The following is a 27,007-nucleotide window of genomic DNA, read 5'->3' as shown; positions in this document are numbered from 1 at the left end:
TTTGTATTTCCCTACACACCTGTTCCTTCAAATGAGTAACCACAATTTTTAAAGTGTACCACCCCAACTTCATCTGGGGTGCTTTTTGAAGTAGTCTTGTAACCTACTCAGTATTTTTACCTGTAACTAAAAGCTGGGAAAGCCTCAGACGGAAGCAGTCTGTGGCATTTGAATAAAACTGTTTTCTTTTTTGTTCTTCTCTTTTACACGCTTCATCCGAGTGGGTTTTTAACTCAGGAGAGAGGGGGGACTGAAAGGGGGTCTTTTCCCTGGTGCAAAACATGTCTCAATCGGTCAACGGCTATCAGTTTTCTCCCTATGTGTAGGCTTGCTCATGGAAGGGTGGCTTGTTTGTTTGTTTGTTTGTTTGTTTTTACTTTTCAAATAGCAAAAGAAAGAGAGTTTTCCCTGGGATTTCCACTCCAAGCCCAGGGAGAGTAAAGCTCTGTAATAGAGAGCAGGTGGTGGCGGCAGCCATTTTTGAACCTACCAAAAGTAAAGAAAGCCCTGCAGGGATGAATCAGCATTTATTTCCCTCATGTGAGCTTGCTCTGAATCAAAGACTTTAATCAGCCACAATGTATCTAGTGTGCACACAAGCCTCTGCAACCCACATATTGTCAGTTCTCAACTGGACTAGTCTCCCACTTGTCTGCACGATATCAGTATTATTACTTTACCATAATTAATAATATTTATACACCACTTTTCAACAAAGTTCTCAAAGCAGGTTATATAGAAAAAGAAACCAGGTGGTTCACTTTCCCAGAAAGGCTCACGATCTACAAAATAAGACAAATTAGACACTAGGAACCACCACTGGAAAGACACTGCACTAATACTAGATAGAATCAGTTGCTCCCCCCCTGCTAAAAATAAGAGAGCCACCACTTCAAAAAGTGGCGCTTTGTCCAGTTAGCAAAGATAGTGGGACCAAAGCAGCCAATCCAGTGGGCATGGTGGCAGGAATGATGTTACATAATGCTCTCTGGGGTCACAGCAATATCCCTCCAGTTATAAGGCAGCATTCCTGCTTTTACAGGATAAAATTGTGGTGTTTCACCTTCTCCCACTTCAGTGAAGTTACAGCAGCAGAATGTGGGGCAAATCCTAAAATACAGCAACCTTCTAAAATAACCATTGTCGTCAATAATAGTTTTTATGTCATACTTTTTTCTAAAAGCATATAATATATATTATCTCGGAATTGTGATTCATTATTGGAGCAAGCTCATGGCATGGCATCTTTTATCTCTTGATATGAAGGCATTTACAATGTAGTGAAATAGTTTCCTTTTATAGATCTTAAGGCTAGATTTATAGTCACTTTTTAGATAACTGCTGGTTGCAAAACTCCTAGCTAAGCTATAATAAAATGTACAGACAATGTCACTTTTGTTATTGTGGGCAATAAATACTTGGTCACAGATTACTGATTTACTCTTGCTTCCCTTTTTTGCCATCTAATGAGTCATATTTTAAAAATCTGTAGATATGGAATCAGTTTCAGCTGGAGGGCAGAAATAGATTAGGAATGTAAGATAACTTCACTGTGGCTACTGAGGAAGGAAAAATGCCAACCAAATACATAACCAAGTGACTTCATTTTACTGTATTTTTAGAATAATTTGAACCTTTGTGTGTGTGTGTGTGATTATCCAGTGCTTCCTTAATATTTTCTCAGAACAAGGCTGTAGTTAGAGCATCTTGAACAGTGTTTGTTGGATGCAGAAAAGAGGAAGAGATGGTATTTGCTTCTTCTTTGATAATCTTTATCTAATTTGGCTCTTAAACCTTCACGGTTATTGTAACTATCCTTCTAATAAAGCTGAATGTTATGGTGAAAACACTTCAAATATTTTTTCCCATTTCAGACATGCAGAGGTAATTCTTCTTTGCTTCAGAAAATTAGGAAATACCATGGGGGTGACTTCTAGTCGCTTCTCGTCTCTTGTTTGTAACCAGTAGAAGTCTGTCTTGTTTGTCTGTCTGTCTGTCTATTATATTTTTATACCACCCCAAAACGTCTGTCTCTGGGCGGTTTAGAACAACATAAAACAAATTAGAACATAACAGAACATAGTTATGTTAGTCATAAAATATAAAACCCAAATAAATGGTTCGCACCAGGGCTACACAACTTCGGCCCTCCATCATCCCTGATCATTGGTCACTGTGTCTGAGGATGATGGGAGTTGTAGTCCAACAACAGCTGGAGGGCTGAAGCTGTGCAGCCCCTGGTTTACGTTATCAAGAAATGTATCCATCAATATGAAGCAGTATCCTTGGACTGAAACCTCTGCTTGTGCAAGCCAAAGCAATTCTATTTGTGCACAGGGGGATCATTGGTTCCCTTCCAGAAGAGCATGTGAAACAGCACAGGGAATTACAGCCAAGGAAATAGTGTTCATTCCCCCAGCCTTGCACAAGTGGGGCGCTTCTGCTTGCTCAAGCCGGAGTTTGGATCTAAGCAAGATTTGTTAACTTAAAACATGTAAGTCGCAGCACACCAAATGCTGTGATTCCATTCCATGACTGAAGTGGAGTCCTTTTGTCTCTCCAGCAAGAGGCAGCAACCATCCTAGCAACTGCTAAAATGAATGAATGAGTGGATCCTATCTGAATCTGTTTACTCTGAGATTTTACTATTACTGTTGCATTAGCAGCTGATTGCCTGGTCACCTTTGAGTACACATTGTAGTATGTAGATTAAGAAAACAGTCCTAAACTCTCTAACCCAGGGAACAGAACTGGACATTGCAATCAGCATTGACAGCCCCATGTTGAGGTCTCCTGTAATTTGTAGACACACTTTGCCTGTGTTGTTTCCCTGTAATTCTCCATGCCATGAGCAACAGCCATTTATGTGGACTGAGAGCAGAGAATCGCACAATGTATTAAACAAGGGATGTGTGACTAAACATTTGTGGACAATTCAACGGAAGGTTGCCATTTTTGGTAGCAGTCCCGTGTCAAGCTCTATGTTTATTTTTAGACGGTGAGCACTTTGGGGACAGGGAACCATATCTATCTATCTATCTATCTATCTATCTATCTATCTATGCAAACTGCTTTGGAAACATTTGTCAGAAAATGGTATATAAATAGTAGTAGTAGTAAAGCATAATGCCTCATTCTGCCTTGAGAGGTAATAACTGAAATTTCCATCTGACCAAGGATGGCTAAACTTGTTTTCAGGGACCATACAGATATGTTTGGATAATCCAGTCCCTCTGCTTGAATGACACAAGATGACTGTTGTCTTTGTGAGGGCAAACTCTAAGGCTGATACTGCATGTGATACTCAGTTGTGTATGTTTTCTCCTGACTCTTTGAATTGAAACCAAAAACAGCTTCAGGGGGCTGTAATAAAGGACTGGGGATAACACTGCTTAATCTCCCCACCACCACCATTTTCATTCTCAAATACCATGTGAAACCCCTCCTCGAGCTGCTGACTAGGGGGGAAATGGCTGGAAAGGCAAGAGTAGGCCCTTCCCTATTCCCACTGTATGAATCCTTTTAGTTTTTGACCATCTTTATTTTTCAAAAGAAAAATTTGGAGGAAACAAATGTTGTTCCAACCTAAGCCTCATCCAGTTTCTAATCCACTGTTTCTCCAACAATGTATTAAAATGTCACATCTCTGCAAACTCAGATTGCTTCAGCAACACTCTCTTCCAATAAAATGAACAACTCCGTATGTCCTATTCAGATGCCTCTTTTATCTACTATGCACTTCTTCTTATCCTTGCTGTCCTCTGTGCCCTCCCCGTCTCTAGGTCTCTTCTAACCTAACCTGAAAGAGAAAGAGAAAAAACTATAAGAATCTGCGTGCTTGCAAGCAGTTCAGTTAAAATCTGCATATGCACTCACATTTATTACTTTCTGTGCAGAAACAATTTTTTTTCTGCTGCGTTGCTGGGATTTGTGTGATGCAAATAATTTTACAAGCTGGATCATGGACATGTGTTTCAGACCCAGTCTCTGGAAGTCTTGAAATTTATATTTGTGAGAATACTAGCTAACATCCTAAACATGAAGCTCTGATGCTCCATGAGATGTGCCAGTGCTGTGAACAGTTTCCAGACTAATGTGGTTCCAGTGCTCATGGGGAGAGGGGGACAATTTTGATTATGACCTCTCCTTCCCCTGGCAGTCCTCTGTGTCACCTGAAAATATGTTCCTGGTGGCTGTGTAACCTTCAGGAACATATTTTTGGGTCACACAGAGGGCTTCTGAGAGAAGGAGAAATCACCAAAACCTGCCTGCCCTGCACACACGGAGCCGTGTTAGTTGATCTTGTTTGCAGCAGGGTGTATCTCACAGTGTATCTCACAGCTTTGTTAGAATGTTGGCCATTGTATATATTTACAGTTACTTCCTGGGATGATGGACAAACAGCGATTCCAAAATGATCAGACTGAAGTCTCCTTGTAGCTATCTTATACACAGGTTAATATGTTGGTGGTGGGCCTTAAAAAGGACAGAAACAAGATTATGTTTAAATGTGTCCATTGAATTTCAGTATTTCAAAACATAATCTCTGCTTTTGGTGTCTTCTTTTAGAAAGATGAGAAAGCGACGATAGCCAAAATGAACCGTCAGCGCACTAATTCCATTGGCCACAACCCGCCACACTGGGGAGTGGAACGTTCCTTTTATAACCACCTTGGCAGTAACCAGGTCTCCAAAGAGATGAAAAGAATGGTAAAGATGTTCTGCCTTATGGAGCGTATATTGCAAGTGTTGACAAGTATGTGTAAGTTGCATATGTATATGCCTGTGTACGCTGCTGTGGCATAATTGAGGCATTAAGGAGGGCTGGGGATACAAGTCAGACCACACTCATGCACTAATGGGCTTATCTAGAGAAATGTAATCTAAGGATAACATTTTGGAAAAGTAATTTCTTATAGCATTAAATCAGATTTAAAATAACCTCTATTTATTGGTAGATCTGATTATTTTATTTACATGTAATGTCCATTCAAACCTTTGTCATGTGGAATATTTTGCAGTAACAAAAGCCTTCATCCAGTAAATTGGGTTCTTTTTTAATACGTACCTATCAAAGTCAGTTATTTGCCACCTAATGGTGCAGCGGGGAAATGACTTGACAAGCAAGCCAGAGGTTCCCGGTTCGAATCCCCAGTGGTATGTTTCCCAGACTATGGGAAACAGACTATGGGAAACACCTATATCGGGCAGCAGCGATATAGGAAGATGCTGAAGGCATCATCTCATACTGGGTAGGAGATGGCAGTGGTAAGCCCCTCCTGTATTCTACCAATGACAACCACATGGCTCTGTGGTCGACACCAAGTCGACGGCATACTTTACTTTATCAAAGTCAGATAATGATTTTAACAAGATGCATCTTCGTTGTACACTGGAACATCTCTCATATATTAAGTACAGCCTTATTTTGTTGCAAAACGTAAAGTAAAATTTAAAGTGTTTGAACATTATTAAAGTACAATGGAACAAGCAAAGATTTTTACTGCAAGTAAACTGAGAGGGTCATACTGCTCTTGTCTGTGCAGATATATTCCTATGAGTAATTTTGTGTGCACAGTGATGCAATTTAATCAGCTTGACTATCCATAGTAATATGGCTTTGAAACAAATGTTGCTGGTGCTATTTTATTTTAATTTTGTTTTAATGTTCATGTTTTCCATATGCAGTTCTGTTAAGGAGGCATAGCACAATGTAAGTCCAGCTGCAGTTCTTAGCATTGAATCCTCTCTTGGCTTCTTGGTCATGCAGACTCACAAGGCATGACGTGAATAAGAGATTCTAATCAAGCTAGCATATAATTATAATTAGATGTTTCTTTGAATTGGCGTTAGAAGAGTGCTTGCATCATCCTATTCATAGACAAAAGGTAGTTGTGCCAAGAGGTATTACGCATCATGTTGTTAATTAGAGTTTGCTATGTCTAGCTGGTTGTGCAGAGGGAAAACATTATTATTTATTGAAATATCAAATGTAGGGTTTTAAAAAAAATAAACAAGCTCTCCACTTCTTGCAGCCTCTCAGTAGAAGGAATCTTTGGAACACATGAAGATGGTATACCTTTCCTATCCATATATTATTCACTTGTAAAGGAGTGGTATTTTTCAGGAGGGGATAATGGCAGAATCTGCCTGTGGTGTACTCAGAAGGATGTAAGGTACATGCCATGGCCTTTGTTGCCTACAGTAAGAACAGTGGGCACTTACAGTGAGTGTGGTGATATTGGGCTGAAAATGGAACTTGTACAAAGAAGGGGTTGTTTGCTTCCTTTAGTTTACAGCATTTCAACTATGCTTGTTGTGAGTGAGTAATTTTGCGGACTGGATAGTGTAGTGATCTTCACTATTTTTCAAGCGGGGGCCACTTTGGCAAAAATGTTTCAGTGTGATAGCCATTTCCCATGGTGCTGACCGCTGTGAGTGCTGCACCTTTCTTAGCAATGGGCAAAGGGGAGGGTTAAGAGGAAAAGAGCCTTGTGAAGCCTCAGCACCATCTGTGAAGGAATGCACGCATTGCTGGGAAGTGTCGGGAAGGGTATTTACAACTTGGGAAGGGTCATTACAACTTGAAAACTACCAGTTTGAGTGGTCTTTTATCCATTCACTATGTTACAAATTAATTTTATGAAACAACGCAGATTTCCCCCCCCCCCCAGACATTTTACAGACATTTTTTTTGCAAACATTTTCTGGTTCTGAAAAATACAACACACACAATCATGAAGGGACATGCCAAGAGCATGCCCTTCATGATGTCCTCCATAGGCATCCTGATGCCCGCCCAGGGTGTCTTTTTATCGGGGGGGAGGAGCAGGGGCTGTTAATCTGACAGGCCTCTATACATTCGCCCCAAATACTTTAAGCATTGTTTAAAGTATTCACCATTAGCACCATCAATGTTATTATTGATGCAGTACTTTTCAGTGAAAACATTCTCAAAATGATTTACATAGAAAAATAAGAAGAAATCATACCTGAGCATCGCTTGAGACAAAGTTTCCATAGAATAACCTCATACATAATTATTCAGAATGTGCTTCTCATTCTGTACTACAACCAGAAGCAAGTGCCTTATGAGCAATGCAAATTGAACAATTTATAGAACCTAGGGTGCAAAGTAAACATGATTTTAGTGACAGTTGATGATAGTTAGCTAGACTTTTTTTAAAAAAATCTTAAGTCATGAACACGCAAGTGTATGAGAAAAATGCCGTACTTAGCAGCCTGAGAGCTGTTTTCAAAGGCAATGAATATTACCCCAAAGCACTTCACTGTCTCTAGTACCATTGAGATGTGAGTACCTGTCTCTAGTACCACTGATTTAAACACAGCTCTAGCTGCCATTTTGAGGTCACCCTGTGTGTGAGAGAAAATAATTAGTATTACATTTGTTGCCTCTATATTTTCAGTGTTGGAAAAATTGCTTATTGAGTTCAAAAGAAACATGGGACTGGTTCTGAGAACCCAATGAGCCATGAATGCAACCCAAATTCCCCACACATTCCATTATCTTCCCCCCACACTTGCGCACCACTGACATCCTGGTTAATTTAAATAACAGCTACAAGTGTTGTCTGAACCCAGATCTGGTGTGTGTGTGTATATTCAATTTATATAACCACCCTTCCTACAGTTTACATTAAAATCAAAAACACATAATGAAACAATTAAATTTAAAAAACAAAACCCAGATTAAAACTCATTAAAATTAAAACTAGATCTCAATTAAAAGCCAGTCTAAAAATATAGGTCTTTAAGGCTCTGTTTGACTGTGGCTCATAAACCACATTTGAGCAGCCATTATTTAAATGAATTTGGGATGTCAGATGTCAGAGCTCCATGTCAGAGCTGAAAAGCTAAGGAAAAGGGGAGGAAGAATTAGGCAGGCTCAAAATGACTCTAAGCAACTTTCCTGCCCCAATAAGCTGTGGTTTATTATGTTGTATGAGTACCACACAATCAGTGGGAAATGATCTGAAACTAAGAATTCAAATCACAACCCAACAGATCCAATAATTCAATAAAAGCAAAAAGAAAACGCATGAGAAATGAAATATATTAACCTGAACTGTATCATAAATCATAGAATCGTATAGAAATAGTGATAATTGATCATACAAAGTAAAATTACTATTTAAATTATAGGATACTCTAAATAGCATCCAATCCAAAAAAACACTATATATAGTTCCTAGTATATGCAAGAATAACACATGACAGCTACCTGGTAATAACTGTTTCAGACTGCTTTGTCAAGTGTCCATATATATTATTTCTAATGAAAATCAACAATGTCTTCACTGTAACTCAAAAACCATGCTGAAAAAATGTTCGAAGACATAAAATAAATCCTCTTTGTAGGGATCTTCAAAATCTTCTCTTGTAGTGTAATATATCCAGATTATTTTGCAACCTTACTCCTACCAAGTCTCTGGGACAGAGGTGCACCTAGGTAATTTTGGAGGCTGGGCCTAAAGGCCTTTGGAGCCCCCCACCCCCCCACTGCAAATTAAGCATCATCATGCTCTGCCAGGTGACCACACCACCCGGGACAGACTAAAGAGGATTTGTGGAGGCCCAGGGGCTGTGGAGGCCCTGGACTTCAGCCCCGAAGTCCAGTAAGAATGCCTCTGCTATGGGACACTGACCAGAGATACTGAGCTCATCCTGTAATATCATTCATATATCTCTGGCTTCCTTCTTCCTCACGTTCTTTCTCAGTGCACTATAAATGTTCAGTAGCAGCAGAGTTGGCTCTGTATCATTGGATGATCCTCCTTCCTATTGAATTGCCTGTGGAGCAGAGGCGTAACTAGGGAAAAAGGGGCCCGGGGCAAGCACTGAAATGGTGGCCCCCGCCCCCCCCCAACATACTACATTATACTTAGGTTTTTCCTCACAAGTGCCTGCCGCCGCTGCCAAGCCAGGCCACTGACTGGCCGCCAGGCGCCAGCAAAGCAATGGGGGGGGGCGGGAGGCGCGGAAGGGACCGCTCGTGGGGGAGGGGTGCCGACGCGCTCCCTTGACTGCTGCAGCGCTGCTGCACTGAGCAGGAAACATTTGTATTAACAATTTTTTTATTTAAAAAAATTAAAAAAATTTTTTTTGTCATGGCGGCGCCCCCCACATGACCAGAAAAGATGGCACCCGGGGCACGTGCCCCCCCTGCCCCCCCTATAGTTATGCCTCTGCTGTGGAGTGGTCCACAGTGTTATTCCTCTTTGGGCCAATTCACATTGTTTTGTTGGTTTGCTTGTTTTACATTATGGTGGAATGGTGAAGTCACAAGTGGTGTGGTAACTGAAGCCCTATTCAGTCATTACTCTTCTATGAAAGACCAACAGGTTAAGCGGGCATACAGAAGCGTACTGGTTAGCCAGATCCTCTGAGTCCAAATGCTCCCTGGAAATGCCACTAGACATCCCTGCATTCAGTGCTTGTTTACAGAGGACAGGCACTGAACCCCCTCCATTACTAAGAATTCAGGGTTCTTAATCATGGGGGGAAATTATCCTACTGTTTAGCACCTGCTCTCTGTAGAGAAACACTGAACATAGGGGTGTCCAAGGGGCACTAACCAGCATGTGCCCATTTGCCTTGATGTTTCTCTGTGGTTAGACTAAATGGGCCTTTTTGATCCTCTGCGGAATACTTTGGCATACCTGAGGGCCCATAGCAGGCTCTGGCCCTCAGGTGTCATATGGCAAACACATTCAGACTTGCTTGGCCATGGGGTCTAGACTGACCAAAACCTATCCCAACATATCAGTGGCATCTCTAGTGACATTCCTGAGTAAAACCACTGCTCTCCAGTAAGATTCCTGAGTAAAATCACTGCTCTGCCCCTAAAAAAGTAATGAGAAGGGAATATCCATCAGTTGCATGTTTGCTGCTGCAACAATAATCTTTGCTTCCACATTTTTCTTGCTTGAGATGTGTTGTGCCTAGTTCTGTTTCCTGGAGTTTCAGCCCAGAACAATTAAACGACTGTCTCCTTTGAATTAATTAGCCAAAGTGGGAAAGATTTGGATGTGATAGATATTAGGATTGTGCACCACATATGAGAGTGGCTAGAATCTACCAACAGCTTTAGGGAACTCTCTTCTCCCAGCTGCATTCAACTGTTTATTGCTTTTAGGATACCTTTTTCTAATCCAAACAAAGTAAAATGGCCATAGGACAAACTAATATTTACTAAGTCACAAAGAATCGTATTTTTGGCATATGTCTGTGAGATATACAGAGGAGCCTAGTTCCCACTCCTCTTTATTTTGGCTTCTTTTAAAAAAATAGTGTAATGTTTCTGGATTTAATCATGGAGATATTTTTTACAGTCAGATTTCTTAGCTATGAGCAACTGCTCTTTTAAAGATAACTCAGAAACTACTGGCAACTTTGAATGTTCACCTTCTACCCTAGGACCATAGCCAGAAGTAGTCCATTGTCACACCTAGAGCACTGATTAACCTCAGTGCTTTATTGGAAAATAGGTCTTTTAATTTGTGAGCTTGTTTTGAAGAGAGAGAAAATTCTGATCTCTTGCAAAAGGCATGCGTTTGCTATTCTAATGCTTTCTTTTATTGGCTCAAACAAGCTATGGAGGAAGATCATGCGAGGTCTGAATACTTTGACATGCATGCTGACATGCAGACTAGCACTGTGCTAGTGCAGTAGTGCTGACATGCAGACTAAGGCTGCCATGTCACACAGGGGAGGAGGGGAGTTTTCTGTACTTTTTGCTTCCCTCTGAAGCCCACTGTGCCTCCTGAAAATATGTCTGTTGGTTTTATACAGATATACATTTCTTTCATATATTATTATTATTTGGATGACTAAAGAGCCTTTGCCATACAGTACTTCCATTACATATGCCACCTAATGGCACAGCGGGGAAGTAACTTGCCTAGGGAGCAAGAGGTTGCTGGTTTGAAAACCCACTGGTATGTTTCCCAGATTATGGGAAACATACGTTCCCCATATGTTTCCCAGACTATGGAAAACACCTATATCGGGCAGCACTGATATAGGAAGATGCTGAAAGGCATCATCTCATACTGTGCAGGAAATGGCAATTGTAAACCCCTCCTGTATTCTACCAAAGAAAACCACATGGCTCTGTGGTCACCAGGAGTTGACACTGACTCAACGGCACAACTTTACCTTTATTTTACTTCCATTACATTATTAGATGTTCTAAAGAAGGGTTTTCTCTAGGGATAATTTTGAGGTGTTCTCAGAATTCACTGAATGTTACTCATGGGGACATCATTTGTCTGCCTTCGGTGTCACTAATGTTTTCAAATACATTGCTTTACAAATATATTAATTAGAACATGGAACATTTCTATTGATTCCTATAGCACTGAGTCACTGTGAGGCCATATTAACTCATATTGCTAGTTGTGTGGAGCCACTTACCTGAGGCAGATTAAGTGAATGTCAACGAGTGTCAACGAGTGTGTGGATCAAGGTGATCCAGTTGACATAATATACCTGGACTTCCAAAAAGCTTTTGACAAAGTTCCTCCTCAAAGACTCTTGAGGAAACTTAGCAGTCATGGGATAAGGGGACAAGTACATGTGTGGATTGCTAACTGGTTGAAGGACAGGAAACAGAGGGTAGGTATAAATGGAGAGTTTTCAAAATGGAGGGAAGTAAGAAGTGGGGTCCCCCAGGAATCTGTACTGGGACCAGTGCTTTTTAATGTATTCATAAATGATCTAGAAGCAGGGGTAAGCAGCGATGTGGCCAGATTTGCAGATGATACCAAACTCTTTCAGGTAGTGAAATCCAAAATGGATTGTGAGCAGCTCCAAAAGGATCTCTCCAAACTAGGGGAGTGGGCGACAAAATGGCAAATGAGGTTCAGTGTTAGCAAGTGTAAAGTGATGTACATTGGGACAAAAAAATCCAACTTCAAGTATATGCTGATGGGATCCAAGCTGTCGGTGACAGACCAGGAGAGGGATCTTGGGGTCGTGGTGGACAGCTCGTTGAAAGTGTAGCAGCTGTGAAAAAGGCCAATTCCATGCTAGGGATCATTAGGAAGGGGATTGAAAATAAAATGGCTAATATTATAATGCCCTTATACAAAACTATGATGCGACCACACTTGGAGTACTGCATACAATTCTGGTCACCACATCTTAAAAAGGACATTGTTGAACTGGAGAAGGTCCAGAAGAGGGCAACCAAGATGATCAGGGGCCTAGAGCACCTTTCTTATGAGGCAAGACTACAACACCTGGGGCTTTTTAGTTTAGAAAAAATGCGACTGCGGGGTGACATGATAAAGGTCTATAAAATCATGCATGGTGTGTTGAAAGTGGAGAGAGAGAAATTCTTTTCCCTCTCACACAACACTAGAACCAGGGGTCACTCCATGAAATTGATTGCCAGGAGGTCTAGGACCAACAAACGGAAGTACTTTTTCACACAACGCGTGGTCCACTTGTGGAACTCTCTGCCACAGGATGTGGTGACAGCCAACAACCTGGATGGCTTTAAGAGGGGTTTGGATGACTTCATGGAGGAGAGGTCTATCAATGGCTACTAGTCGGAGGGCTGTGGGCCACCTCCAGCCTCAAAGGCAGGATGCCTCTGAGTACCAGTTGCAGGGGAGTAATGGCAGGAGAGAGGGCACGCCCTCAACTCCTGCCTGTGGCTTCCAGAGGCATCTGGTGGGCCACTGTGTGAAACAGGATGCTGGACTAGATTGGCCTTGGGCCTGATCCAGCAGGGCTGTTCTTATGTTCTTATGAATACCAGAAACACATAGACAGGGCTAGCTGTATTGTTCCTTTCCCCTGGCCATCACTGCACCACCCCCAGCCCTAACTAGATCTAGTGTGGACTCTGAAGAATTCCATTATATCTGGAACGTGATCCATTGAATCTATTAGAATGGGTTCTGCGTCTGCACGGAAGCCTCTCAGTGTGGTGTTCCACAGCTCCTCTCGGCGCTTGCGCCCCACCCCACATTGCTATTTAAGGAAGTGCCAGCACTTCAGTTCCTTTATGACTGCCGTAGGAATCGGTTCCTCGGTTTCTGCAGCTCCTCATTTTGGTTCCTTGCTTATTTGAAAGTTCTACGTATTTATTTTAGTATTCCTGACCTTTGGACAGCCTATGGACTAAGATTTACGTTTTATCAGTCTAATTGTGATGATGGATTTGACGGATACTTTGTTAATTGACCTTTGACTGGCTTATTGGACTACGCTTGTGAGTAGTGGATGAATTTTGTTAAAAGATTGGACAGGTAGTTTGGTCATGAATATGGAAAGGGAATGGATACTGCTAAATGGATTGCGGGGGGAAGACATTTAAACGTTGCGCAAAATGCAAGGCTAAATTGCCCTCTCAAGATGGCCACGATTTATGCCTTTTCTGTTTAGGAGAGACCCATAACACTTTGACATGTAAAATTTGACAGTCATTTTTGAAGCAAACGCGGCACAGTTGTGAACTCCACTTGAGAGCCGCTATCTATGATGATTTACTGGCTGCCCCCAGTACTTCAAAGGAGGGAACGACTCCTTCTCCTGAGAAGAATGGCTTGAGGGCTGTGGCTTCGACCCATTCTAAGCCACCTTCAAAACTCCAAAGGCCTCAAAGAGGCAGAGAGACAAAATCTCTACGGACGCCTCACTCATGGGCTGGGGTGGCCATTGCAATGCCAAACTGACTTAAGGCAATGGTGTCCAGATCTCTGTGTGCATTGAGCATACAGATTTGGCACTGGGGCATCAAGAACAGCATCACCTCGTTAGCCATTTACACCAAAGGACAGAGAATGTCCTAGCGGATGTTCTGAGTTGCACGTTTACCACAGAAGAATGGCACGAATGGGAACTGAATGATACTTACCTGCTGCCTATTTTCAGGCTCTGGGGCTTCCCCAAAATAGACTTATTCGCAATTGCTCACAGTGGCAAATGTAAACAGTACTGCTTAAGGACCAGCCACAACCTGCAGTCATTAGGAGATGCATTCCAGATGGACTGGTCACAACACTTAACCCACATGTATCCCCCACTACCTCTAGTGGGGAGGGTAGTGGCACAGATTCTAACATTCCAAGTAAAATGTATCCTGATCACTCCATGGTGACCACGGCAACCATGGTTTCCACATCATCTCAGACTATCAGCACACACGTACAAAAGGCTTCCACAATGTCAAGACCTCCTAATTTAGGAAAACGGACAAGTATTGCACCCAGAGGTGCCCACTCTACAGCTAACAGCATGGAGGATCGGCTACTGAATAAAATATTACTGAATCAGAGAAACACTTCCACCAGGAAGAACTGTGTAAGCAAGTGGAAAAGATTCACTTTCTAAGCTGTCAAGAAAGGCTTCCGGCATCTTCAGGCTACTGTCCGGCAGGTCCTCCTGTATCTTACCACACTGAAGACCTCACAGCTGTCAAATCCTCTCTAATAAAAGGCTTGGTGTCCGTCCGTGGACAACCAAGCGTCTGTCCGTGCCTCCCTCGGCCGTTCTGGGCATGCGCTCTGCGCATGCCCAGAACAGACCGAGGGAGACACGACTGCCGACACCAGGCGGCCATGTTGGGCGGCCAGAAGCGGCCACCCAGAAGAAGCCGGAAAGCCAGGGAAGAGGAAGCCAGGGAAGAGGCGAAGCCAGGGAAGAGGTGGTGGGGGAAACTGGCCGAGGCGCAGCCGAGGCGGCGCCAGAGCCATGGCTGAGGCCTGGCTGCACCGCCAAAGCCGGGCAGGGGGGAGGAGGCGGCAGGGGAAGCTGGCTGAGGCGGCGGCAGAGCCGCCGTCAAGGCCTGGCGGTGCCGCCGAACCCGGGCGGCTGGGAGACCTTGGGGCCCTTGCCCGGCCGGGGAGACCGGCTGCGGCCTGGAGACTGACGGCGGCGGGAGGGGGAATGGCGGCGGGGGCCCCGGAGTGCACAACTCCACTAGCGCCCATTATTTAACGGGCTTAAAAACACTAGTATCTCCATAAAGGTCAACTTAGCAGCGATTTCTGCGAAACATCCATGGTGGGATGGGAAGACGGTATTCTCCCACCCCAGCTGCAAAAGTTTTCTAAAGGGCCTCACCAACCTGTACCCTCCAGTTCAGCAGCCACTGGAGCAGTGGAGTATTTCTCTAGTTCTATCAGCGCTAACAGAGGCGCCTTTTGAACCCATGAAGACTGCTAGCCTAAAGCTGACTTCCCTGAAAATAGCCTTCTTGGTGGCTATTACCACTGCCCGCAGGGTGAGTGAACTTATGGCTTTGAGGATGGATGTACCTTATACTCATTTCTACCTGGGTATAATATTGCTACATCCAGACATTACTTTCTTTCCAAAGATTTTGATGGATTTTCACATAAACATAAACATCGTGCTACCCACCTTATTTAACTCCCTGATCATGCCTCTGGAAAAGGCCCTGCACTTCCTGGATGTCCAGAGGGCTCTTTTGTTCTACCTATCAAAGACAAAAGCAATCAGTAAGTTAAAAAAAGAAACCTATTCATATCTTACAAGGGAAAAACGATGGGACAAGCCTTGTCTAGACAGAGACTGTCCCACTGGCTTGTAGAGTCAATCTTAATGACCTTTTGTATAACCTGCAAAAGGTGCAGCCGCCTAAGTCTATCAGGGCACATTCAACTAGAGCTTATGGTGCCTCTGCAGCTCATCTATCTGGCATATTCTTTTGAGACATTTGTAGGGCTGCCCCCTGGTCCTCTGAACAGTCCTTCGTCAGACATTATGCCATTGACTTGTGTTCTGCAGTGGAGGCGAATTTTGGGAGAGGTGTTCTCAAAAGGGTGTTACAGTAACACTTCTGCTCCCTCCTCCTAAAAGGAGCTAACTAAACATCCATTCTAGTGGATTCAATGGATCATGCTCCAGATAAACAGGTTGCTCACCTGTAACTGATGATCTGGTAGTGATCCGTTGACATCCATTTGACCCCACTGAACCTGCCCTCCGCAGTAGTGCTCAAGTCTACGTAGTAGAACTTACCTAATGCTCCAAAGATGCTTGACTGCTCCAGCAGTCTCCAAGGAACTGAAGTACTGGTGCCTCCTCCCGCCTTAAATAGCCATGTGGTCACGTGGGGTGGGTCGCAAGCGCTGAGAGGAGCTGTGGAACTCCACACCGAGAGGCTTCTTCACAGATGCAGAACCCATTCTAATGGATGTCAACGGATCACTACCAGATCATCAGTTATAGGTGAGCAACCCATGTATCACCTGTGCTAGTATACTCTCTGTATCTTCATATATCATAGAAATCTATATATTACAGGACCTCCATCCCCCTATCCTGACATTTGCTAACAATTCTGAAAGCACTCTGTTAAATGCCGATTGGGTGATTGGCTGATGTTAGTGATGATATTCTTGATGATCAGTCATCCAAATGTACCACCAACTGGTTGCCATTTTGTCTCACTTATAGTAAGTACACATACACATGTGACAGCACTGTGTTAAGTGCTCAAAGGTCTTGGAGCATGATCATAAGGACATTTTAGGAAATTTGGCACTTCTTACTTTCAAATAAACACTTATGATCATTCTCACAAGTGTAGCTATGGGACTGGGAAGGGGGGAGGCAGGAGCTTATCTGCCGTCCCTCCACTCTGGTGGCATCCTTTCGGACTCCTCTGCTCCACATGCCCACGTGTTCAGTGTGATGACAGAATCCTGAGCTGGAATGTGGCGGAGGAAGTTCTCTTGCATCCCAGTGTTTGCTGCGTGAGCAGCAGAACAGCTGCTCTCAGTAGAGAAGCTGCTCTGCTCTGCTCTGCTCTGTGTGGCCACTCCTCCCCCCTCCCCGGCTCACTACCTAAATTGGTGGCAGCCGGGTTGACACCCAGCTCCCCAGCTGTGATTGCGCACACAATCACCTGCCAAGATAGACAAACTGTTGGTTCATTCTACCTTGGAAAATGGCCAAGTAGAGAAGTTGGGCTCTGCAAGTCTGGAGCAGCTGGCAGTGGAGGGCTCCCAGTGCTCCAGACAAGACGAGCTGCCGGGGTAACCCAGGTATCTTGTGTCATGAGAATAGGCTCATAGTGTTTTTATTGAACTTAGTCGAGAAGCTCTCCCTATTGAATATTACAACTTACTCGTGGTACTCAGAATATAGATTATATCCATCACTCAACTTACTTTCTGAGAAATACTGGAAGTCACATTCGGAACCATCCAAAAGGGAATGGCTGCTCAAAGTTTAAGAAACTAGTCAGATTAACTACTCTGTTAAGAACAACAACAAAAAAACACCCTGCTATTTACTAACCAAACATGGAGACCAGTTTTGTAATATATCAAAAAAAGAGTATAAATTAGAATAGCATTTTGCTATGTAATTTTTAAAATTAGTTTTAGAAGTTATTTAAGCTTAGTAGTGAAATGATAGGAGAGATGAAACACATTTGTCTTGTTTATGTGTGTTATGTGTAAATCCTGTTTTGTCTTCTGTACTATTTTTATATTTCATTTTTTTAAAGTAAGGACAGACTATGAAACCTGGACTAGACAGTTCCCATGAATGATTTTTAGACTGCCCTTGATATCAACATAAATGATGGGTGGCAGGACAAGCTAGGAGACCAGATTTGTTCCCTTTGTGTGAACTTCCTTTATGTCCTCCTTTAATATACTGCAAGACACAGCTCTGTATATTGGCCTGTTATTGTTGAATACTGTTTTCTTTGCAAGACTCTGTCAACTTGGTGTTGACAAATGGTTGTTCCAAATGCTTCTGTATTAAGTCCAATGCTTCAGAATTCTTTGTGCTCAGGGTCATCCTGCTGACTAATTTGTATTTTTTTTTCTAATCTTCTTTTCAGGGTTTTGAAGATCCAAAAGACAAGTAAGAAGTGGCCGGGGGGGTGGGGGGCTTTATCAATTTTTTAATTGCAGTGTGAAATTTCTGAATATTGCCATCTGCAAACTATGGAGAGTTTAGTTTTAATGTTTCCCCTAAGTCAAAACACTTTCCTCATTAGGTTTTGGAACACAGTACATGTTTTAAAGGCCATTTGATAAACACAGAAACCCTTATATCACACCATTCTCCTGAAGAGGTGGATTCCAGACCATGATGTGAGGGCATATAATGCAAGCAACTCACTGAAGCTAAGCAGGCCTGGGTCTGTTCAGTGTCTGGAAGGGAGACTGCCTAGCAACCTTCTGCATCACTTTGAGATCCATGATAGAAGAAAGGCAAGATTTAAATGTAATTTTAAAAAGCAACTACTTTTGCGTTCATGAACAAAATTAAAAATGTAGTTCATGTAGAAAAGCTCTTGAGTTGTGTAATGATGATATGAAAAATCCAAGTGAGCAACTATCTGGAAAAGTATGCATAAGGAAAATAAGAGGAGAATGCAGTGGGGTGAGGGAGGAGGACATTACAGTGGCTGACATGTTGTGCAAGGCAACGCAGGCATTTCTGACTCTCCAGGGCTGCTGCTGCACACATGAAATCCTGGTGGTGTTGCACAAGAGCACCATTGTGCAACTACTTAAAACAGCATGTAGGCACTTGCACAACCCTACTGGTGTTGCTTCCAGTGGAAGTACATTAATTGTCTCCAATGGAAGTAGCGCCACACAAGTTCCCATGCCCTCTTTTAAGTAGTTGTTCAATTGTGCTCTTGCACAACACTGCCGGGACTGGCTTTAACATGTGTAGGAGCCCTGGTGGGTTGTAAATGCTAGCATTTCCTTGTGCAACATGTTGGCCAGTGACTTTGGTGGAGTGACAACAGAATAAGCAATGTCTAGACTGTAGCCTTAGCAATTAGCTCATATCTGGGCCTGTGGCGGTGACTACTGGCTTTTAACAAAGTGTTTGCATCCTATTCAGTGTAATAGAGTGCAATTGCAGCCCTCAGCTAGTCTTCAAATGAATTTTAGGAAATGACTTGAAGTTCAAATGCCTTCTCGGCTGTTATGAACTCTGCGTAGCCTTGAGCAAATCACTCTGTCTCAACCTTGCCTAACTTGCAGGGTTGCTGTGATGATAAAAGAAAAGAACATATCTCAAGATTGAAGCCCAAGGAATGTTTATTTTCAAGTCCTCTGACATACCTAGAGGTCAACTAGAACAACTCACTTGTTTCCATCATATTGTGTACAAAAAACAAGGGCAAGTGGAGGTTAATAGGCAAGAGAAGTGCAGAGCTCTCTTGATTCCTGTTGCTGTAACCTCCAAAATGTGGAGATATTGTAGATTAATAGATTAATACACGAGAGGGTTCTGCTCATTGGCCCAGGTTATTAAGAGAATGCCTTCTTCGTTATGAGCCCCGCCGCTTATTGAGATCATCTTAGGAGGTCCATCTGCAGTTGCCACCATCTTGTCTGATGGCTACTCAGGGATGGCCCTTTCCCATTGCTGCCCCGAGGCTTTGGAATTTTGAAATAAGAGCCTCCCCATCCCATCTCTAATAACTTTTAAAGAAGGCAGTTAAGATGCATTTGTTCACCCAAGCTTTTAATTAGACTTTCAGATTTTAATATTGTTTTTAAATTGTAAATTATTTAATGTTTTAACATTCTAATTTTGTTTTAATTTGTGCTGCTTTATTGTAAATAGCCCAGAGACATAAGTTTGGGGTGGGTAAATAAGTGAAATAGATTGTAGCCTGCGACCAGAGGCGTAACTAGGGAAAAAGGCGCCCGGGGCAAGCACTGAAATGGCGCCCCCCCCACCACGCCCCCCCACCAGGTTTTTCCTCACAAGCGCCCGCCGCCGCCGCCAAGCCAGGCCACTGACTGGCCGCCAGGCGCCAGCAAAGCAATGGGGGGGCGCAGGTGGCGCGGAAGGGACCGCTCGTGGGGAAGGGGGCACCGACGCGCTCCCTTGACTGCTGCAGCACTGCTGCACTGAGCAGGAAACATTTGTATTAACAAAAAATTAAAAAAAAAATTAAATTTTGGTCATGGCGGCGCCCCCCACGTGACCAGAAAAGACGGCGCCCGGGGCACCTGCCCCCCTTGCCCCCCCTATAGTTACGCCTCTGCCTGCGACTGCCTGCAGAGATTGCCTCTTATAAGGTGCTGTGAGAATACCTTGTTGTGAAAGAGGGAGTCCTTGTAGTTCTCTGACTGTGGAGAATGTGATCATTTCTTAGATTTGCCAAAAGGGAACTGTCTTGTAGCCAGAACAAGGATGGCGCTGCTACTTGTGTGGCTGCTGATCCAAAGTGTGTGGTGGTGGTGGTGGTGGTGGTGAGAAATGGGGGATGTGGCTTAGTTATTTATTACCAGCTTCTGTCGGTGCAGCTGTTGACAGAAGTAAGAACGATACATAAACAGAATGGAAAAGCTAGATGCCTCAGTTGCAACTTTCCTTTTCCAGACGTGGGTGCCACCAATTTCAGAGAGTAGATCTATTCTACTCTACAGATTGTGACAAACGTTCTTTTCCTTTCCCTAGGAGTCCTAGTTTGCACATTCAGCAAATGAGATGGCAGGGTCCAGGGTTAGTAGAACTCTCTAACCCTGGTTAGTAGGACTGTACCACTTCAGGCTGTGTGTGGAGGGTTTTTGAATTTTCTCTTGCATTAAAAAAAAAAAAAAAGAAATCCTCTGCAAATAGAAAACTAGTACAGCAAAACAGCAGACTGTACTAGAACATTTCTTCCTGATGTGCTAGCTTTTTTTTTTTTCTAGCAGGGAGGTTATAGGTAGAGAACAGGCAAAAATAAACCCCCCACCTGCAGTCTGAAATGGCAGAGAAGTCTTTTTTTTCATCTGCTGCAGGTGCATACCAAGCCTGTGAACTGTAGTTCTGGGTGAGGGGGGAAGTAGAAATTTATTACAGAGAATTCTTAGCATCCTAACTAAAGTGCAATTTGCAGGATTGTATGGGAAAGCAGGACACTTAAACTGATATAGAACCAATGGAAGTCTATCATGTAAACAGGCCCAGAGGCTACCAACTGAGGAATCAAGGGAAATCTAACATATGTGTTCTCTTGATAGTAGTGATATGTTTGCCCACATAATTAACAGCAGAGAAGGGCTACAAAAGGGAATTGATTTAGTATATTATCTCCATGGTATATAGAAGGAGGAGGAAATGTGAAGAATGGGCATGGTTTAATAGTAAAGCTAGCACTAGCACATTGAAAAGCAAAATTAAAGGTGCCTCAGAATGACCGTTGCAAAATTTATCCAACTCCTCATTAAAAGGAGCAATTCCCTCTAAATGTTTGAATCTGCTTGGGACTTTTGACTAATTTAGACTGTGCCAAATTAATAATTGTATTTTTTGTTTGAGGGAGATTGCTTTTTGGACCAAGAATCTTCCTTGTGAGATGAACCTTTCTTGTTGGTATTCTTCAAAAATAGCTTCTGCTTAAAGTTCCTGGCCTAATAAAAGCAACACATATAAAAGTACCCAAATTCCATCATTTTCTCAGGAAAGAGCCTTATCTGAGATTATATTACCTTTTATATAAATTTATTTCAATTAGATTTATGAACAATAAAGATGACTTTGATACATAGAGATCTAGTGTTTGGGTTGCTGCTGTCTATTAAGCATTGAGCACCATCTAAATTTATAATGGCATGTGAGGAATTCAAGAGCCCAGTTATATAAGGAGGGAGAGGGAAGGGGGAGAGAGAAAGAGAGAGAGCACCAAAATTATCACCAGTGTTGTTTCCTAATTAAGGATATTTGTTAAAGCAGCATTTTTATTGCAGAGATGCTAGAGAAGACAAAGTGAATTTTATTTAGCGATATTAATCTGAGATGAATAATTCAAGATCTGGGCTGTGCAATTGTTCCCTGCCATCTATTAAGATACCAGGTAGTTTTTGCTAAAAAAGAACCTTCATATGATGAAGGTAAAATGACCTTGGAGGCTCCATAAAGGACATGAGCCAGGTGGTGATTGATTCCCTTCCATGTAAGGTGTGTGTGTGTATGTGGGGTCTTTTTAATACCTTCCCCTGCATAAATCAGTGGGCCTTATAAGCCACACACCACTCTTATTTACCCATTGTAGATTTCTTGCAAATAGAGCTCATTTTGAAGGCACAGAGATTATCAATTAGATCATTTAGAAAGATGTATCCATTTCTGAATCCAAGAAAATTATTTTAAGACTGATTCCAATTATGTTTTTGGATATGGTTAAATCACTGTGCAGTGATTTTACTAATTCAGTTCTGCATGATAAATATTTCATTGAAGGTGATGAGAAAGTTAATGGTATTATATTATCATTACCATTTGGTCTTCTTATTTGCTGCTGGTTTCTGAACCATAGCACCTAAAATCATCATCACTTCATAGATTATGGGGACAGCATGCCAAGTAGATACCCTGACACTGTTTTGGATTGTTGAAGTCTGATTTTATTGCAGCTGAGCTCTAACATAGCATTTCTGTTCCACTGGGTGGGATGGTGAGACAGACGCTTGTCACAGAGACTACAGGACATCATTTGAGAAGTGCAAAGATTCCATTGACTAACTCTGGAGTTATAGACAAGAACTATTTCTGAAAAGGGTTGGTACAGGTTAATAGCAAAACCTCTTTAGTTCAAGAGACTGACAGATGAGAATAAGCCACTTCTCCTTTGATACTGTATGTAAGTTGCTACAATGAAATTGACTATTTTGATATGGTCAGTTGCCTAATTAAAAAATAATGTTAAAAAGGGAAATTTACTGGGATGTATGAATGTAAATGAAACCCAAGGCTACTGCAGTGTATGTAGTCGCTGGATTCTTCCATTAGTGTCTGTATTATGCAAGGGTGATAGAGAATTGATGACACTTGGAAAACTCCCTCATTTAGAATTGAAAAGTTATCCTATACTGCTATAGAATGAATGAATGGTTCCAAACTGACAGGAAGTGGTATTCTTCTTCCCAGAATGTCAGTATGAACCTATAGCAGAGTTCTTATAAACAAACACAATGAACGGATTAATCTTTTGGTGGCAAGTTGGAGAAGACCCTAGCCAGCCTGACTGGTCTTTGTTGCATGCTGTCATCCCAGGAATATCCAGGAAAGCATGAATCCAGAAGATGAGGTGGATGAGTTTCTAGGCCGTGCTATTGATGCCAGAAGTATCGACCGGTTACGTTCTGAACATGTTCGCAAGTTCCTCTTAACATTCAGAGAGCTCGATTTGGAGAGGAAGGTAATGTGCTACAAGAAGATGTGTGACTGTGGGGCAGGTCAAATTAGCCATTAAGAGCATGATGCAACTACGCATGACAGCAGTCTTCAAACATGAGCCTACTCTAAACACTTGTACGCAGAAGAGCCATTTAAAGCTCAAAGTGGGCACATGGGTGGAACGTGTTGGATCCTCAGTATCCACCACTCTCCCCCTCCCCCGCTCCAATTGCTTTTCTCCCCGCAGAACTCACTTGCAGTATCTGAACCCAACACAGGAATGGAAAATAACCTTGGGCGATGGGCTGCAGGAGGTGGGAGTGCTCTGCATCCCCTAGATATGCACCCTTTCCTTTTTCCACTTTAAATTGCATCCCTATATTGCACATGACTGGAAGACATCCAAGTTTGAAGACATCCATCTGTCACTACGACATCTACCTTTGGTTCTCAGTTTCTTTTTTATCCATTCTACACATTTGATACTGTTTGCTCCCTATGAATTGATGTAGATACTGCTTATCACCTCTATTGCATATTCATGGGTTGTGCATTGTATTAAGAGAGTACATGGGCTGCTTACATATACTACAAACAGTATACGTAATTGTTATTCATACGTAATATGAATAACAAACAGCATGTAATTAAATAGAGTGTGTTGGGAGAAGTTATTCATTAATTTGAGCTAGTTTTCAGATTTACTTATTGCATTTGCCTAGGCCATCATATATTTCAACAGGTAAGGAACATTGAATAAGTTGTTCTTTTGAAGGTTTGTCTATTCCTCTATCATTAGTCAGTATCCTGTAATAGCAATAGCAATAGCAATAGCACTTACATTTATATACCGCTCTATAGCCAGAGCTCTCTAAGCGGTTTACAATGATTTAGCATATTGCCCCCAACATTCTGGGTACTCATTTTACCGACCTCGGAAGGATGGAAGGCTGAGTCAACCTTGAGCCCCTGGTCAGGATCAAACTTGTAACCTTCTGGTTACAGGGCAGCAGTTTTACCACTGCGCCACCAGGGGCTCCTAATTGACTTTTGCCCATTTTCATCATTTCTTTACCGCTATTAGAAAACAGTTACTTTTTAAAGCTTGTCAAAATGTTGTGTGTAAACATCCTCATTATCTGGTTATTTTCTGAAACATGCACCAGAGGAAATATTCAGGGGATCCTTGAAGCAATTGATTCAGGGTGTGTGTGTGTGTGTGAGTGTGTATGTTTGCTTGCTGTTTACTGTTCTCCTTTCCAGCCTCTTCCTCAAAAATATGAATAGTTGGGGTGCCTATAAAGATAATTTCAAATTATGTCCCTATTGCCATTCTGAAATATTTTTGCAGGTGACCAACGAAAGCAGAACTAACTTGGTTAAGAAAGTTGTATAAAGGGATTTACTGTAAAATGTAGTGGGTGACATATAGTTTACTTCCTTGCAGTACTCCAAGCAAGTGGATGATCGATTTGGTGCATATGTGGCTTGTGCCTCCCTAGTCTTCCTCTTTGTCTGCTTTGTTCAAATCACAATTGTGCCACAGTGAGTACATCTTTATACCTTTTCTTGAATGATTTGACTTCTTTTTTAAATCATCTCTGGCTTTACTGCACTGCACTTCAGTACATGGATCAGCCCTCGATGAGGTGGTATCAGTTCTCCTGAGCTGGAAGTTCCACAATCTGGCACTACCACCAAGAAGGCCCTGACCCATGTCCTCACTCTCTGCATCTCAGAGGGGTTTAACAATGTGCCTAGCAAAAAAAAAATAAATCTGGTTTACATGTTATCACATATTTCCCTTTAATTTCTTTGTTTAACTATATTTGGATTTGTGAATAGTCTTTCCAATCAAGGAGGAAGGTCCTTGTTACCTCCTAATACAGATAGACCAATATTTCCAAATGGAAAGGTTCTCAAAATAATCTTAATTTTAGAAGTCTTATGCACTGCAACTGTACATCAGTTCAGTATGGCTTGTACAGGAAATGATGCTGTGAGAGCTCTGTGCAGACATTCATTTTGATTATTTTTTTCCACATGGGGTGGGAATCATAATCCTATACCCACCCTCTCTCTACACCTGACATTCACAAATTTGGCCAAAACATGTGCAGAGATACTTACTCGCACATTCCAACCAGCGCATAGGTATTGGGTGCACAGAGACTGGGCTCTGCCACCATGACTATGCCTGAAATGGTGTGCTATTGTGAAATTGAAAGGAAAGGCTCATAGGCATAGTCTTTATTGTTACCGTCACCGACCAGCACAATATAAACAGTACATTAGATAAAAATCAAAAAAGATTTAAAATACAATTATATCTAAAACTGGGAAAGTTAAGACAAAGTAGATTTCGTATTAACCAACCACCGAAGGCTGTACAAGGCTTTAGTGATATTTTGCGAGAAAGGCTTTTGGTTCTGTTGGTATTGTTGCAGCTAGTTAGAATATATCTTTTGTACAGGGGAACAGGAACAGGCTAGCCATCTCCCCAGCACTGACATACTTAATGGCCATGTCCCTGGGTTCAGGGTTTTTTTTTGAGGAGGGGAGGGCAGCACTGAACACAGAGAAAGTCATATTTGCAATTTAGAACCCTGGGAGTTACAGTGCACTAAATTGCACTTGGTGAAATGTCCCCAGCTCCATTGCTGAACTAAGCCAGTTTGGACAAGATGCCCACTGTCACACACAATAAGGTTGGTATCACACCAAGAATACACTCACCATGACATCAACATGTTGCAGTGCGCTCTCTGTGTGTCCCTTTATTGTGTGAGGGGGCTGTTCATCTGAATGCTTAACTGCATGTTTCAACAGGGACTATAGAGGGGCAGTTCAGATGACTAAAAGGACACATTGAGAATATGTTGGGACATTCTCTGTTGATGTCATGACGGGCACACAACCCCATCCTTACTGCATATGCTGGCAGGTCGCGTGTCTGAACTGGCTGCTCCTTCACAGATACTGAACCTGGGTACACAAGGGGCATAGCTAAGTAGTATGTTGACACTGAGGGCAGAGCTAGTTGGCACAGTCTCATTTTCCCTGTACCAGGGTACAGCGTACCCAGGTTTTGAATCAGTTATTTTATTCCCTCTGGATTGTGCTTCAGCTAATCTCATTTGTAGTGTTGTGTCCATTAAATATCCTCCAAACTTTAAGCCACATTGGGATGTCTATTATTGTATTAAATTGCATTCAGTTCAAAGCCAGTTAACTGTTGAGAAATGTAGGGTATTAATAAGATGACCTTCAAGAAGGAGAGTTTAACTTCTTGCATTTCAAGAAGGCATTTCTATTTTAAAAGGGACAGGAATGAAGAAAGGCCCTTCTCATACTCCATCTTCCGGTCTCTCACCTTTTATGGTCTCTTCCGGTCCCTGCCCCTTATGTAGGAGAGACTGTGCTTAAGCATGTCAGAGTGAAAAATCAATAGCTCTAAAAGCAACAGTGCTCTCTCTCTCTCTCTCTCTCTCTCTCTCTCTCTCTCTCTCTCTCTCTCTCTCTCTCTCTCTCAAAGTGTGACAAAGTGAGGAGGCAGCTGGTTATCAGATATACTGCTTCCTTCCTTGCCCCATATCAGTTCCTGGGTTGGGAGATGGGGAGGAAGACTGAGAATACTTCATGCCCTCCCAACTCAAGAGTGGGAAGGAAGCAACACAGAGATGCAATGCCTCCCTTTTTCCCCTTCCAAAGGCAATTCAAGGGTTGTTGGGATGAGAGTGGATGGAAGTGGTGTATTTACACCATCTTTCCTTCCGCTTCTACCAACCAAGGAAACAGGTTCAGAAAAGTGCAAAGGAGGAGATTTGGGGAATGGTGAGGTTGAGTAGAGGAG

At 42.4% G+C, this 27,007-nt stretch overlaps 1 protein-coding gene and 1 long non-coding RNA gene across 4 annotated transcripts in view; one reads left to right on the top strand and one right to left on the bottom strand.

Moving 5' to 3' along the window:
• The window catches only part of ADCY5 (adenylate cyclase 5), a 356,971-nt gene that overhangs the window by 276,447 nt on the left and 53,517 nt on the right, over positions 1-27,007 (top strand). For all 3 annotated transcript variants that reach the window (XM_053244596.1, XM_053244603.1, XM_053244612.1), the window contains exons 8-11: positions 4,570-4,710; positions 17,855-17,877; positions 23,032-23,176; positions 24,602-24,699. In XM_053244596.1, coding sequence (XP_053100571.1) covers positions 4,570-4,710; positions 17,855-17,877; positions 23,032-23,176; positions 24,602-24,699 — 407 coding nt within the window. The remainder of the gene's footprint in view (positions 1-4,569; positions 4,711-17,854; positions 17,878-23,031; positions 23,177-24,601; positions 24,700-27,007) is intronic.
• LOC128322786 (uncharacterized) overlaps positions 3,544-27,007 on the bottom strand; it is a 39,825-nt gene continuing 16,361 nt past the window's right edge. Inside the window, exons 2-4 of the long non-coding RNA XR_008305990.1 lie at positions 15,397-15,472; positions 6,993-7,123; positions 3,544-3,799 (exon numbers count right to left, since the gene is read on the bottom strand). This is a non-coding gene — a long non-coding RNA (uncharacterized LOC128322786). The remainder of the gene's footprint in view (positions 3,800-6,992; positions 7,124-15,396; positions 15,473-27,007) is intronic.

The sequence above is a fragment of the Hemicordylus capensis genome, chromosome 1 (genome assembly GCF_027244095.1).
Source record: "Hemicordylus capensis ecotype Gifberg chromosome 1, rHemCap1.1.pri, whole genome shotgun sequence".
Lineage (NCBI taxonomy): Eukaryota > Metazoa > Chordata > Lepidosauria > Squamata > Cordylidae > Hemicordylus > Hemicordylus capensis.
Note: the sequence above shows the minus strand (reverse complement) of the source record. Positions and strands in the feature narration are given on the sequence as shown.